Source organism: Rhinichthys klamathensis, unplaced genomic scaffold (genome assembly GCF_029890125.1).
Source record: "Rhinichthys klamathensis goyatoka isolate OS25496 unplaced genomic scaffold, OSU_Roscu_1.1 h1tg000562l_1, whole genome shotgun sequence".
In the NCBI taxonomy this organism is placed as follows: domain Eukaryota; kingdom Metazoa; phylum Chordata; class Actinopteri; order Cypriniformes; family Leuciscidae; genus Rhinichthys; species Rhinichthys klamathensis.
In genome coordinates this window covers 47,705-65,656 of record NW_026607028.1, presented here as the reverse complement: position 1 = coordinate 65,656, position 17,952 = coordinate 47,705, and the positions used below count along the sequence as shown (strand labels likewise).

At 46.0% G+C, this 17,952-nt stretch overlaps 1 protein-coding gene across 1 annotated transcript in view; it reads right to left on the bottom strand.

The window, feature by feature from the left end:
• Positions 1–17,952, bottom strand: part of poc1a (POC1 centriolar protein A) — a gene marked incomplete at both ends in the record, with an annotated part of 83,686 nt that overhangs the window by 32,398 nt on the left and 33,336 nt on the right. The window contains 2 exons of the mRNA XM_056239427.1: positions 10,572–10,679; positions 10,776–10,844. Of these exons, the coding sequence (XP_056095402.1) occupies positions 10,572–10,679; positions 10,776–10,844 (177 nt within the window). The remainder of the gene's footprint in view (positions 1–10,571; positions 10,680–10,775; positions 10,845–17,952) is intronic.

Below are 17,952 nucleotides of genomic sequence, written 5' to 3'. Positions count from 1 at the left end.
TTCAGGGTCGGGAGGTTCTCGTTCACGGTCGGGAGGTTCTCCTCGTTCACAGTCGGGAGGTTCTCCCCGTTCACGGTCGGGAGGTTCTCCTCGTTCATAGTCGGGAGGTTCTACCCGTTCACGGTTGGGAGGTTCTCCCCGTTCACGGTCGGGAGGTTCTCCTCGTTCACGGTCGGGAGGTTCTCCTCGTTCACAGTCGGGAGGTTCTCCCCGTTCACGGTTGGGAGGTTCTCCTCGTTCACCATCGAGAGGTTCTCTTCGTTCACGGTCGAGAGGTTCTCCTCGTTCACGGTCGGGAGGTTCTCGTTCACGGTCGAGAGGTTCTCCTCGTTCACGGTCGGGAGGTTCTCTTCGTTCACGGTCGGGAGGTTCTCTTCGTTCAGGGTCTGGAGGTTCTCGTTCACGGTCGGGAGGTTCTCCTCGTTCACGGTCGGGAGGTTCTCCTCGTTCACAGTCGGGAGGTTCTCCCCGTTCACGGTCGGGAGGTTCTCCTCGTTCACCATCGAGAGGTTCTCTTCGTTCACCGTCGGGAGGTTCTCTTCGTTCACGGTCGAGAGGTTCTCCTCGTTCACGGTCGGGAGGTTCTCGTTGACGGTCGAGAGGTTCTCCTCGTTCACGGTCGAGAGGTTCTCCTCGTTCACGGTCGGGAGGTTCTCGTTCACGGTCGAGAGGTTCTCTTCGTTCACGGTCGAGAGGTTCTCCTCGTTCACGGTCGGGAGGTTTTCGTTCACGGTCGAGAGGTTCTCCTCGTTCACGGTCGAGAGGTTCTCCTCGTTCACCATCGAAAGGTTCTCTTCGTTCACCGTCGGGAGGTTCTCTTCGTTCACTGTCGGGAGGTTCTCCTCATTCACGGTCGGGAGGTTATCCTCGTTCACGGTCGGGAGGTTCCCTCGTTCACGGTCGGGAGGTTCTCCTCGTTCACGGTCGGGAGGTTCTCCTCGTTCACCGTCGGGAGATTCTCCTCGTTCACGGTCGAGAGGTTCTCCTCGTTCACGGTCGGGAGGTTCTCCTCGTTCACGGTCGGGACGTCCTCCTCGTTCACGGTCGGGAGGTCCTCCTCGTTCACGGTCGGGAGGTTCTCCTCGTTCACCGTCGGGAGGTTCTCCTTTTTCACGGTCGGGAGGTTCTCCTCGTTCACGGTCGAGAGGTCCTCCTCGTTCACGGTCGGGAGGTTCTCCTCGTTCACCGTCGGGAGGTTCTCCTCGTTCACGGTCGGGAGGTTCTCCTCGTTCACCGTCGGGAGGTTCTCCTCGTTCACGGTCGGGAGATTCTCCTCGTTCACCGTCGGGAGATTCTCCTCGTTCACCGTCGGGAGGTTCTCCTCGTTCACCGTCGGGAGGTTCTCCTCCTTCACGGTCAAGAGGTCCTCCTCGTTCACGGTCGGGTGGTCCTCCTCGTTCACGGTCGGGAGGTTCTCCTCGTTCACGGTCGGGAGGTTTTTCTCGTTCACCGTCGAGAGGTTCTCCTCGTTCACCGTCGGGAGGTTCTCCTCGTTCACGGTCGGGAGGTTCTCCTCGTTCACCGTCGGGAGGTTCTCCTCGTTCACCGTCGAGAGGTTCACGGTCGGGAGGTTCTCCTCGTTCACCGTCGGGAGGTTCTCCTCGTTCACGGTCAAGAGGTTCACGGTCGGGAGGTTCTCCTCGTTCACCGTCGGGAGGTTCTCCTCGTTCACCGTCGGGAGGTTCTCCTCGTTCACGGTCGAGAGGTTCTCTTCGTTCACCGTCGGGAGATTCTCCTCGTTCACGGTCAAGAGGTTCTCCTCGTTCACGGTAAAGAGGTTCTCCTCGTTTACCGTCGGGAGATTCACCTCGTTCACCGTCGGGAGGTTCTCCTCGTTCACGGTCGGGAGATTCTCCTCGTTCACGGTCGGGAGGTTCTCCTCGTTCACCGTCGGGAGGTTCTCCTCCTTCACGGTCAAGAGGTCCTCCTCGTTCACGGTCGGGAGGTCCTCCTCGTTCACCGTCGGGAGGTTCTCCTCGTTCACGGTCGAGAGGTTCTCCTCGTTCACGGTCGAGAGGTTCTCCTCGTTCACGGTCGAGAGGTTCTCCTCGTTCACGGTCGAGAGGTTCTCCTCGTTCACCGTCGGGAGGTTCTCCTCATTCAGTCAAGATGTTCTCCTTGTTTACCGTCGGGAGATTCTCCTCGTTCACAGTCAAGATGTTCTCCTCGTTCACCATCGGGAGGTTCTCCTCGTTCACCGTCGGGAGGTTCTCCTCGTTCACCGTCGGGAGGTTCTCCTCGTTCACCGTCGGGAGGTTCTCCTCGTTCACCGTCGGGAGGTTCTCGTTCACCGTCGGGAGGTTCTCCTCGTTCACGGTCGAGAGGTTCTCCTCGTTCACGGTCGAGAGGTTCTCCTCGTTCACGGTCGGGAGGTTCTCCTCGTTCCCTGTCGGGAGATTCTCCTCGTTCACGGTCGAGAGGTTCTCCTCGTTCACCGTCGGGAGGTTCTCCTCGTTCACCGTCGGGAGGTTCTCCTCGTTCACCGTCGGGAGGTTCTCCTCGTTCACCGTCGGGACGGGAGGTTCTCCTCGTTCACCGTGGGGAGATTCTCCTCGTTCACCGTCGGGAGGTTCTCCTCGTTCACCGTCGGGAGGTTCTCTTCGTTCACCGTCGGGAGGTTCTCCTCGTTCACCGTCGGGACGGGAGGTTCTCCTCGTTCACCGGGAGGAGGTTCTCCTTGTTCAGATGTCGTTCACCGTCGAGAGGTTCTCCTCGTTCACCGTCGGGAGGTTCTCCTCGTTCACCGTCGGGAGGTTCTCCTCGTTCACCGTCGGGAGGTTCTCTTCGTTCACGGTCGAGAGGTTCTCCTCGTTCACGGTCGGGAGGTTCTCTTCGTTCACCGTCGGGAGGTTCTCTTCTTTCACGGTCGAGAGGTTCTCCTCGTTCACCATCGGGACGGGAGGTTCTCCTCGTTCACCGGGAGGAGGTTCTCCTTGTTCAGATGTCGTTCACCGTCGAGAGGTTCTCCTCGTTCACCGTCGGGACGGGAGGTTCTCCTCGTTCACCGCGGGGAGATTCTCATTGTTCACTGGGAGGAGGTTCTCCTTGTTCAGATGTCGTTCACCGTCGGGAGGTTCTCCTTGTTCAGATGTCGTTGGAAAGGATCCATGATCTGCTGCTTTACTCACGCAATGTCTCAGTCTATCTTTCTTAAACTTTCAGGAAAGGCCATCAACATGAAGCCAACAGATGTTCATCCTGATGAAATCTTCTAGTATGCCTCTCAATTAAATGTAGGGCCATTTGATTTCCAGCATGAAGAAAACACAGACGGAATCATAAAAGTGTGTGTAGAATGTCACAGAATCTCAAATTATGTATGAATAAATCAGACGTAGGGCTGCACACAGATATGGACGAGTGTGTGTGAATATGTGTGTGAATCTGAGTCCGTCTCAGCTTGATCTCGTCTGCGTCTCACTGTACGAACACACAAACTTCATCTCTTCAGCAGCGTTTCATCAGCAGATACACAGACTCAAAACTCAGAACACGCCAAAATAAAAGTCTGGTTTAAGACAGACATATATTACTATTGTAGAGTAGAATGTGCCTCTCAAAGGTCCTCTGTGGTAATTAGAAATAATCAATAATAAAGAGTAATAATAACAATAATACTGTTTTTAAGGAATTTCCCACAATTTCTAACAGCAAACCTTAGTTGTGCAGCACATTGTTTGCCAAAAACTGAAAGGTTCAAATTGTTCAAATTTTATTTGATTACATTTTAAAAGACTAAATTTAACGGTTAATGTTTATGCATTAATTTGATTACTAATGTTTTTTATAATAAATCTGTATTAAATCATGAAACACAGTATCCAGAAAAAAATCAACTGGACAACACAGTTTCTGAAAATTGAACTATTATTATTAAAAAGTTATTAAATTATTCAGTTAAGTGTTTATGATTCCAACTTTATCTTTAATTATTAAAATAAAAAATAAAAAATAAAAAACATTAAAAGACAAAACATGGAATGTGTGAAATAATAAATCATATTTCCTGCTTGCTGAAGTACAGTAGAGCGATGGTTCAGTTCAAAGAGTGACTGAACAATATTTATTTGATACTGAATTAATATTACTTGGATATAACTTCTCTCTAATGTATTTCACCCTTTTTTGTAGTTTACAAACTTCCCAAACACTCATTATCAACAAACTGGTCTCAAACACTTAGAGCTCTTTACTCTCATGATCAACACACTGTATTCATATAAAGTTCCCACAACACTGTAATAGTTCATGTGAGTCACGTGAGATGATTCAGTGAGGAAGTGATTCATGACTCCTGTGTTCAGATCAGATCGGTTCCACTGATTCATTAAAACGAAGCACTTCTTTTCCTGAATTAGGACATGTTGCGTTGCATGCTGAAGGTTTGTGTGCAGTCAGCGAGGCCAACGCAAAAGACCAAGTCACAACTCAGCTATAAATATATATCTGCAGATTCAGCAGCACTCACTGTATTACAATACATTACAGTCATATACATTTGCCTTCACATTCACACAACATTTGAAGGCAAATCTTGAGTTAGTGTGTGCATTTGGCAATAGTGTTTTAAAGTTCCTCATCCGGAGGACTGTTCTCCTCCCATGTAAGTGTGTTTCAATACTGTTTGATTGCATGAAAGTGTAAGTCAAGTGAAGCTGAAGCACTTTAAAGCACAGCGGTGTGATCATGTGATGATGTGGTGATGATGTAGTGATGATGTAGAGATGATGTGATGATGATGTAGAGATGATGTGATGATGATGTAGTGATGTGGTGATGATGTAGTGATGATGTAGAGATGATGTGATGATGATGTAGAGATGATGTGATGATGATGTAGTGATGTGATGATGTGATGATGATGTAGTGATGTGGTGATGATGTAGTGATGTGATGATGATGTGGTGATGATGTAGTGATGATGTAGAGATGATGTGATGATGATGTAGAGATGATGTGATGATGATGTAGTGATGTGATGATGATGTAGTGATGTGATGATGATGTGATGATGATGTAGTGATGTGATGATGATGTGATGATGATGATGTAGTGATGTGATGATGATGTGGTGATGATGTAGTGATGTGATGATGATGTGATTATGTAGTGATGATGTGATGATGATGATGATGTAGTGATGTGATTATGATGTGATGATGATGTGGTGATGATGTAGTGATGATGTAGTGATGTGATGATGTGATGATGATGTAGTAATGATGTGATGATGATGTTGTGATGATGATGTGGTGATGATGTGGTGATGATGTAGTGATGTGATGATGATGTGGTGATGATGTGGTGATGTGGTGATGATGATGTAGTGATGTGATGATGATGTGGTGATGATGTGATGCTGATGTAGTGATGTGATGATGATGTAGTAATGATGTGATGATGATGTTGTGGTGATGATGTGATGATGATGTGGTGATGATGATGTGATGTGATGATGATGTGGTGATGATGTGATGCTGATGTGGTGATGATGATGTGATGATGATGTGATGCTGATGTGGTGATGATGATGTGATGATGATGTGATGTGATGATGATGTGGTGATGATGATGTGATGCTGATGTGGTGATGATGTGGTGATGATGATGTGATGATGATGTGATGTGATGATGATGTGATGTGATGATGTGGTGATGATGTGATGTGGTGATGTGATGATGTGGTGATGATGTGATGATGATGTGATGTGATGATGTGATGTGATGATGTGGTGATGATGTGATGATGTGGTGATGATGATGTGATGTGGTGATGATGTGATGTGGTGATGATGATGTGGTGATGATGATGTGATGTGGTGATGATGTGATGATGATGTGATGATGATGTAATGATGTGATGATGATGTTGTGATGATGATGTGGTGATGATGTGGTGATGATGTAGTGATGTGATGATGATGTGGTGATGATGTGATGCTGATGTGGTGATGATGATGTGGTGATGATGATGATGTGGTGATGATGATGTGGTGATGATGATGATGTGGTGATGCTGATGTGGTGATGATGATGTGGTGATGATGATGATGTGGTGATGATGTGATGCTGATGTGGTGATGTAGTGATGTGATGATGATGTGATGATGATGTTGTGATGATGATGTGGTGATGATGTAGTGATGTGATGATGATGTGGTGATGATGTGATGATGATGTGGTGATGATTTGATGATGATGTGATGATGTAGTGATGTGATGATGCTGATGTGGTGATGTGGTGATGATGTGGTGATGATGTAGTGATGTGATGGTGATGTGATGATGTAGTAATGATGTGATGATGATGTGGTGATGATGATGTGATGCTGATGTGGTGATGTGGTGATGATGATGTGATGTGATGATGATGTGGTGATGATGATGTGATGCTGATGTGGTGATGTGGTGATGATGATGTGGTGATGATGATGTGGTGATGATGATGTGGTGATGATGATGTGATGAGGATGTGATGTGATGATGATGATGTGATGATGATGTGATGATGTGGTGATGATGTGGTGATGATGATGTGATGATGATGTGATGATGTGATGATGATGTGGTGATGATGTGATGTGATGATGATGTGGTGATGATGTGATGATGTGGTGATGATGTGGTGATGATGTGATGATGATGTGGTGATGATGATGTGATGCTGATGTGGTGATGATGTGGTGATGATGTTATGATGATGATGTGATGTGATGATGATGTGGTGATGATGATGTGATGCTGATGTGGTGATGATGTGATGATGATGTGATGATGTGGTGAAGATGTGATGATGATGTTGTGATGATGATGTGGTGATGATGTAGTGATGTGATGATGATGTGGTGATGATGTGATGCTGATGTGGTGATGTGGTGATGATGATGTGGTGATGATGATGTGATGCTGATGTGGTGATGTGGTGATGATGATGTGATGTGATGATGATGTGGTGATGATGATGTGATGCTGATGTGGTGATGTGGTGATGATGATGTGGTGATGATGATGTGGTGATGATGATGTGGTGATGATGATGTGGTGATGATGATGTGGTGATGATGATGTGATGATGATGTGATGTGATGATGATGTGGTGATGATGATGTGATGCTGATGTGGTGATGATGTGATGATGTGGTGATGATGTGGTGATGATGTGATGATGATGTGGTGATGATGTGATGTGATGATGATGTGGTGATGATGATGTGATGCTGATGTGGTGATGATGTGGGGATGATGATATGATGATGATGTGATGTGATGATGATGTGGTGATGATGATGTGATGCTGATGTGGTGATGATGTGATGATGATGTGATGATGTGGTGAAGATGTGATGATGATGTTGTGATGATGATGTGGTGATGATGTAGTGATGTGATGATGATGTGGTGATGATGTGATGCTGATGTGGTGATGTGGTGATGATGATGTGGTGATGATGATGTGGTGATGATGTAGTGATGTGATGATGATGTGGTGATGATGTGGTGATGATGTAGTGATGTGATGATGATGTGATGATGATGTGGTGATGATGTAGTGATGTGATGATGATGTGGTGATGATGTGATGCTGATGTGGTGATGTAGTGATGTGATGATGATGTGATGATGATGTTGTGATGATGATGTGGTGATGATGATGTGATGCTGATGTGGTGATGATGATGTGATGATGATGATGTGGTGATGTAGTGATGTGATGATGATGTGGTGATGATGATGTGGTGATGATGATGTGGTGATGATGATGTGGTGATGATGTGATGCTGATGTGGTGATGTAGTGATGTGATGGTGATGTGATGATGTGGTGATGATGTGGTGATGATGTAGTGATGTGATGGTGATGTGATGATGTAGTAATGATGTGATGATGATGTGGTGATGATGTGATGCTGATGTGATGATGTAGTGATGTGATGATGATGATGTGGTGATGTAGTGATGTGATGATGATGTGGTGATGATGTAGTGATGTGATGATGATGTGGTGATGATGTGATGCTGATGTGGTGATGTAGTGATGTGATGGTGATGTGATGATGTGATGATGTGGTGATGATGTGGTGATGATGTAGTGATGTGATAATGATGTGGTGATGTGGTGATGATGTGGTGATGTGGTGATGATGTAGTGATGTGATGGTGATGTGATGATGTAGTAATGATGTGGTGATGATGTGATGCTGATGTGATGATGTAGTGATGTGGTGATGATGTGGTGATGATGTAGTAATGAGGTGATGATGATGTGGTGATGATGTGGTGATGATGTAGTTATGTGATGATGATGTGGTGATGATGTGGTGATGATGTAGTGATGTGATGATGATGTGGTGATGATGTGGTGATGATGATGTAGTGATGTGATGATGATGTGGTGGTGATGTGGTGATGATGTAATGCTGATGTCGTGATGATGTAGTGATGTGATGATGATGTGGTGATGATGTAGTAATGTGATGATGATGTGGTGATGATGTGGTGATGTGGTGATGATGTAGTGATGATGTAATGCTGATGTCGTGATGATGTAGTGATGTGATGATGATGTGGTGATGATGTAGTGATGTGATGATGATGTGGTGATGATGTGATGCTGATGTGGTGATGATGTAGTGATGTGATGATGATGTGGTGATGATGTAGTGATGTGATGATGATGTGGTGATGATGTGATGCTGATGTGGTGATGATGTAGTGATGTGATGCTGATGTGGTGATGATGTAGTGATGTGATGATGATGTGGTGATGTGTTGATGATGTAGTGACATGGTGATAATGATGTGGTGATGTGGTGATGATGTGGTGATGTGGTGATGATGTAGTGATGTGATGGTGATGTGATGATGTAGTAATGATGTGATGATGATGTGGTGATGATGTGATGCTGATGTGATGATGTAGTGATGTGGTGATGATGATGTGGTGATGATGTGGTGATGATGTAGTAATGATGTGATGATGATGTGGTGATGATGTGGTGATGATGTAGTTATGTGATGATGATGTGGTGATGATGTGGTGATGATGTAGTGATGTGATGATGATGTGGTGATGATGTGGTGATGTGGTGATGATGATGTAGTGATGTGATGATGATGTGGTGGTGATGTGGTGATGATGTAGTGATGTGATGCTGATGTGGTGATGATGTGGTGATGTGGTGATGATGTAGTGATGATGTAATGCTGATGTCGTGATGATGTAGTGATGTGATGATGATGTGGTGATGATGTAGTAATGTGATGATGATGTGGTGATGATGTGGTGATGATGTAGTGATGATGTAATGCTGATGTCGTGATGATGTAGTGATGTGATGATGATGTGGTGATGATGTAGTGATGTGATGATGATGTGGTGATGTTGTGATGCTGATGTGGTGATGATGTAGTGATGTGATGATGATGTGGTGATGTGTTGATGATGTAGTGATGTGGTGATGATGAAGTAATGTGATGATGATGATGTGGTGATGATGTGGTGATGATGCGGTGATGTGGTGATGATGTGATGTGATGATGATGATGTGGTGATGTGATGATGATGTGGTGATGATGTGGTGATGATGTGATGTGATGATGATGCGGTGATGTGGTGATGATGTGATGTGATGATGATGATGTGGTGATGTGATGATGATGTGGTGATGATGTGATGATGATGTAGTGATGATGTGATGATGATGATGTGGTGATGTAGTGATGTGATGATGATGTGGTGATGATGTGATGATGATGTAGTGATGATGTGATGATGATGATGTGGTGATGTAGTGATGTGATGATGATGCGGTGATGTGATGATGATGTAGTGATGATGTGGTGATGTAGTGATGTGATGATGATGTGGTGATGATGTGATGATGATGTAGTGATGTGGTGATGATGTGATGATGTGATGATGATGATGTGGTGATGTAGTGATGTAATGATGATGCGGTGATGTGATGATGATGTAGTGATGATGTGATGATGATGATGCGGTGATGTGATGATGATGTGATGATGATGTAGTGATGATGATGTTGTGGTGATGTAGTGATGTGATGATGATGCGGTGATGTGATGATGATGTAGTGATGATGTGATGATGATGATGTGGTGATGTAGTGATGTGATGATGATGCGGTGATGTGATGATGATGTAGTGATGATGTGGTGATGTAGTGATGTGATGATGATGTGGTGATGATGTGATGATGATGTAGTGATGTGGTGATGATGTGGTGATGTAGTGATGTAATGATGATGCGGTGATGTGATGATGATGTGGTGATGATGTGATGATGATGATGCGGTGATGTGATGATGATGTGGTGATGATGTAGTGATGATGATGTTGTGGTGATGTAATGATGTGATGATGATGTGGTGATGCGGTGATGTGGTGATGATGTGATGATGATGATGTGATGATGATGTGGTGATGTAGAGATGTGATGATGATGTGGTGATGATGCGGTGATGTGGTGATGATGTGATGTGATGATGATGATGATGTGGTGATGATGATGATGAGATGATGATGCGGTGATGATACAGTGATGTGTTTACCTGTGTGAACGGGCCGCTGTGAACCGAAGCGCTGGAGTCCGCAGCACATCTCTGCTCCAGCACGGCACTGTAATCCACACTGTCGAAGTTCGTCCTCCACACCATCACCTGCAACAGGTCACATGATGAGAACAGGTCACATGATGAGCGCTGCGTACTGAACACACACACACACTTCTGTGTGATCATACAGCAGAGCATCACCTGTTGATCAGAGCCAGCGGAGGCGAAGAAGTCTCCGGTCCTGGAGAAGCTCACACAGGTGGCAGGACCCTAAAAACACAATCATTATGAGACGATCAGTAACAAAGAATATAAATGATGCTTCTCAAAGTAGTGGAAAGAATAATTTGATGTCGTTTGCTTGTCTTATACATAAAACAGCAGCTTGGACATTCGTCTAATCATCTCCTTCAGTGGAGAGTCGGACACAAACAGCTTTATTCTGCACTGTAATCTAGAAGGCACCAGTCGTTTCCTTCTATACACACAATTCTCAGAGCCTGAGAGAACAGAAGAAACCCTCGGCCGTCTGTAGGAGGAAATTATAGCGTCATGAAGCCATATTGACTTTGGCTGAAGAGAGCAGGGTAAATTTAGGCTGAACATGAGCTGACCTCAGACCAGACACGGCAAAACCAAACCACACGCTCTCTCTCACACACACACACACACACACACACACACACTCGCTCGCTCTCTCTCACACAAACACACACTCTCGCTCTCACACACACACACACACACTCTCTCTCTCTCTCACACACACACACACACACTCTCTCTCTCTCACACACATACACATGCGCGCGCGCACACACAGACTCACTCACTCACCACACGCTCTCTCACACACGCACACACACGCACACACACACACACGCACACACACACACACGCGCTCTCTCTCACACAAACACACACTCTCGCTCTCTCTCACACACAAACACACACACTCTCTCTCTCTCACACACACACACACACTCTCTCTCTTTCTCTCTCTCTCTCACACACACACTCACGCATCCTGTGCACATGGAGTGTAAGGGTTTTGGAGTGTAACACAGTCGATGTCAAGTATCCACTCACTGAATTCACTGGATTCACTAGTGTGTGTGACTCTCAGTGAGTTTGCTAACAAACGTTAGCTGTTATGTTTGAGGTTCTGAATGGCTGTTTATCATTTATAGGACTAGATTTCTCTAAATGTATATTAGACAAGCGACTGATGCACCAATTACCTTAAACACGACAGCCTCCGTTTCCTGAACATACAGCTGTAATCAAAATTATTCTAGGCTACTATGAACACAACAAAGACTGCAATACAGGCTTCATAGAGCAATACATCACGACTACTGTAAAAAAAACATCCAAACATGAATGTAATCATCCGAGTACTGTGTGTTGAGGTTAGAGTTACAGCATGTGCTTTAGAGCAGTGTGCTGTTGTATAAGGCCGAACGTGTCTCAGCCTGAAGCGTCAGAGGAAGACGGCAGATGAGCATGAGGAATGTGAACTGGACGAGAAACACGTCTGTAACACGCACCTTCACACACACGTGTGCGCGCATGCTCCGAGACACACTCAACTACACTGCAGCAACATCTGCACATCTCCTGGAAAACATGCTAAATATGCACAGTTGACTCAGAGAGAATAATGAGAGCCATAACAGCGCACACACTTCACATGTTAAACACTTCTAGTGCCATCTAACGCTTACCTAGCGACAGACAGACGGAAGAGCGTTTCAGTACAAGAAACAGTAGTACATATACAAGTACATTTACAAGAAATAGTAGTAAAAAATTAAGAATATATATAAAAAATATTCAGTCAATACAAACATTTACAGACTTAGAGGCAAAACATCGACCTAGAATCACCTGATTTACACTGTTTGTAAACTTTAATCCCAGTACTTCTGTGAAAATCTGGAAGATTGTATCATTATAATGATACTGTGTGTTGAAAAGACTGTTTGAGAAGCTGTTTCATATCGATGCATGACAACTGCTTTCTCTGCACTCTTAGAAGAAAATGATCTTTTAACAATTCGTTAATTTTGCATCTATGCATGTACTCAACCCAGAGAAAGAACATTTGGCCTTTCTTCAGCTTATTACAGAGGACTTCAAACTTACCACTCTTATAAAAATGTTTTCATGTTCCGCGGTCTCAAAATGATTCACCCCCTGAACAGAATCCCTCACAACAGCACAAATCTGCAGAACAGGTGTTGTCTCACTAATCAAGGGCTTCATTAGCTGCACCAGGTGTGCGTGAGCTACAACACATGAAATATCTGAACTGGTGAGGTTTGTTGAGTGTCACGTTTGACTGCATGTTAGAAGAAATATGGCTAAGAACTCTGATGCTGACTAACAGGCGGTCTATGAGCCTTACCGGACGGATCGCACACACAGACACCACACACACACACTAGCATGAAGCATCGCACACACAGACACCACACACACACACTAGCATGAAGCATCGCACACACAGACACCACACACACACTAGCATGAAGCATCGCACACAGACACCACACACACACACTAGCATGAAGCATCGCACACACAGACACCACACACACACACACACTAGCATGAAGCATCGCACACACAGACACCACACACACACACACACACACTAGCATGAAGAATCGCACACACAGACACCACACACACACACACACTAGCATGAAGCATCGCACACACAGACACCACACACACACTAGCATGAAGCATCGTACACACAGACACCACACACACACTAGCATGAAGCATCGCACACACACACACACACACACTAGCATGAAGCATCGCACACACAGACACCACACACACACACACACACACTAGCATGAAGAATCGCACACACAGACACCACACACACACACACACTAGCATGAAGCATCGCACACACAGACACCACACACACACTAGCATGAAGAATCGCACACACAGACACCACACACACACTAGCATGAAGCATCGCACACACAGACACCACACACACACACACACTAGCATGAAGCATCGCACACACAGACACCACACACACACACACACTAGCATGAAGCATCGCACACACAGACACCACACACACACACACACTAGCATGAAGAATCGCACACACAGACACCACACACACACACACACTAGCATGAAGCATCGCACACACAGACACCACACACACACACACACTAGCATGAAGAATCGCACACACAGACACCACACACACACACACACACTAGCATGAAGCATCGCACACACAGACACCACACACACACACACACTAGCATGAAGCATCGCACACACAGACACCACACACACACACACACTAGCATGAAAAATCGCACACACAGACACCACACACACACACACACTAGCATGAAGCATCGCACACACAGACACCACACACACACACACACTAGCATGAAGAATCGCACACACAGACACCACACACACACACACACTAGCATGAAGCATCGCACACAGACACCACACACACACACACACACTAGCATGAAGCATCGCACACACAGACACAACACACACACACACACACTAGCATGAAGCATCGCACACACAGACACCACACACACACACACACTAGCATGAAGCATCGCACACACAGACACCACACACACACACACACACACACTAGCATGAAGAATCGCACACACAGACACCACACACACACACACACACTAGCATGAAGCATCGCACACACAGACACCACACACACACACACACTAGCATGAAGCATCGCACACAGACACCACACACACACACACACACTAGCATGAAGCATCGCACACACAGACACCACACACACACACACACTAGCATGAAGCATCGCACACACAGACACAACACACACACACACACTAGCATGAAGCATCGCACACACAGACACCACACACACACACACACTAGCATGAAGCATCGCACACAGACACCACACACACACACACACACTAGCATGAAGCATCGCACACACAGACACCACACACACACACACACACTAGCATGAAGCATCGCACACACAGACACCACACACACACACACACTAGCATGAAGCATCGCACACACAGACACCACACACACACTAGCATGAAGCATCGCACACACAGACACCACACACACACACACACTAGCATGAAGCATCGCACACACAGACACCACACACACACACACACACTAGCATGAAGCATCGCACACACAGACACCACACACACACACACACACACTAGCATGAAGAATCGCACACACAGACACCACACACACACACACACTAGCATGAAGCATCGCACACACAGACACCACACACACACTAGCATGAAGAATCGCACACACAGACACCACACACACACACACACACTAGCATGAAGCATCGCACACACAGACACAACACACACACACACACTAGCATGAAGCATCGCACACACAGACACCACACACACACACACACTAGCATGAAGAATCGCACACACAGACACCACACACACACACACACTAGCATGAAGAATCGCACACACAGACACAACACACACACACACACTAGCATGAAGAATCGCACACACAGACACCACACACACACACACACTAGCATGAAGCATCGCACACACAGACACCACACACACACACACACACACTAGCATGAAGAATCGCACACACAGACACCACACACACACACACACTAGCATGAAGCATCGCACACACAGACACCACACACACACTAGCATGAAGAATCGCACACACAGACACCACACACACACACACACTAGCATGAAGCATCGCACACACAGACACCACACACACACACACACTAGCATGAAGCATCGCACACACAGACACCACACACACACACACACTAGCATGAAGAATCGCACACACAGACACCACACACACACACACACACACACTAGCATGAAGAATCGCACACAGACACCACACACACACACACTAGCATGAAGCATCGCACACACAGACACAACACACACACACACTAGCATGAAGCATCGCACACACAGACACCACACACACACTAGCATGAAGAATCGCACACACAGACACCACACACACACACACACACTAGCATGAAGAATCGCACACACAGACACCACACACACACACACACACTAGCATGAAGAATCGCACACACAGACACCACACACACACACACACACTAGCATGAAGCATCGCACACACAGACACCACACACACACACACACTAGCATGAAGCATCGCACACACAGACACCACACACACACTAGCATGAAGAATCGCACACACAGACACCACACACACACACACTAGCATGAAGCATCGCACACACAGACACCACACACACACACACACTAGCATGAAGAATCGCACACACAGACACCACACACACACACACACTAGCATGAAGAATCGCACACACAGACACCACACACACACACACACTAGCATGAAGCATCGCACACACAGACACCACACACACACTAGCATGAAGAATCGCACACACAGACACCACACACACACTAGCATGAAGAATCGCACACACAGACACCACACACACACACACACACACTAGCATGAAGCATCGCACACACAGACACCACACACACACACACACACTAGCATGAAGAATCGCACACACAGACACCACACACACACACACACTAGCATGAAGCATCGCACACACAGACACCACACACACACTAGCATGAAGCATCGCACACACAGACACCACACACACACTAGCATGAAGCATCGCACACACAGACACCACACACACACTAGCATGAAGCATCGCACACACAGACACCACACACACACTAGCATGAAGCATCGCACACACAGACACCACACACACACACACACACTAGCATGAAGCATCGCACACACAGACACCACACACACACTAGCATGAAGCATCGCACACACAGACACCACACACACACTAGCATGAAGCATCGCACACACAGACACCACACACACACTAGCATGAAGCATCGCACACACAGACACCACACACACACACACTAGCATGAAGCATCGCACACACAGACACCACACACACACTAGCATGAAGCATCGCACACACAGACACCACACACACACACACTAGCATGAAGCATCGCACACACAGACACCACACACACACTAGCATGAAGCAGCTGCTGATCCTCTCAGAGCCAAGAGAGACTCCGGCCAATGACAGCTTCCAGAGAGACAGACTCGTGCTGGTGACTGCAGGAACCGGGTGAACTCTTACGGGCCATTCACAAACCTTTATGAGAATCTAGATCTAGCCAAAGCTAAATGTGTTTTATCTGATGAGCGCACTAATGCCTCAGGTACAGCACATTCACAGGTGCACAATCCTCTGCCGTCGGAGGGAAACCTTTATTACATGCTCGTTACATGCATTACTGAAGATGAAAGGTCAGCAAAAGGAAGTGCAGTTTTCACCTTGATGACGCGTCTAAAGACATGCCAGAAACACTTCTTTACATGTTTGTTCTGAGACAAAACTAAAGAATAATGTGAACAGTGAAAAAAAATCACTGTAAATAACCTTGTAAAGTTAGGGTTAGCCATGTGACGGCATCAGATAACTGATATCACGATAGTTGAAGTTTTTTTAATTAAAATCCTCGTGAACTGGAAGTTGTGGCCGACTTCACTTGTGACCTGTTATCCCAGTGAAGAGGAAAACTGAATGAGAAAAAGAGAGGGCGTGGCTTTTTTCTGCTGGGAATTGATTGGATCTAGAAAAGTAGGCGTTCCCTTCAGATCTGAACACTAGATGACAGTCTGACGTCATCAGAGAAGGAAGCACATTTTTAGATTTTGATCAAAGATTACAAAGACAAAAAATGTATTTTATGGATTAACTTGGATGATTGGATGATGGTTGACCACAAGAATAGTAACGTGTGCTAATGAAGTACATGAGGTCGATTTTGATTTCATGACTTTATGTTAAAGCACTTTTATAAATGCCTCGTTCATTGATTCATTAAAGCACTTAAGTTCTATGCGGTGTGTACGGACCTGAAATGAACTAGTTGTTAATGACGTATTTAAACTCTGATCAGGGACCGTGTCTCTTCTGTATGAGTGCAGTGCAGGAAAACCACAGGGAAAAGATTTGTGTTGCCAGATCTTGCTAAAAATAGCACATAATAAACCAAAGTAAATCCTTAATATTAAAATTAAGACCAAGGCATTGTGATATTGAAAGGCCTTTGTATATCTGGAACGGACGCTATAGCAGGAGCTGGAGAGGCCGAAGCGTGGACTGAACAAGAGCCTTTCAGTGGGACGTTACGCAACAGCCGTGTCGAAGATGAGGTCAGACACCAGCAGACCT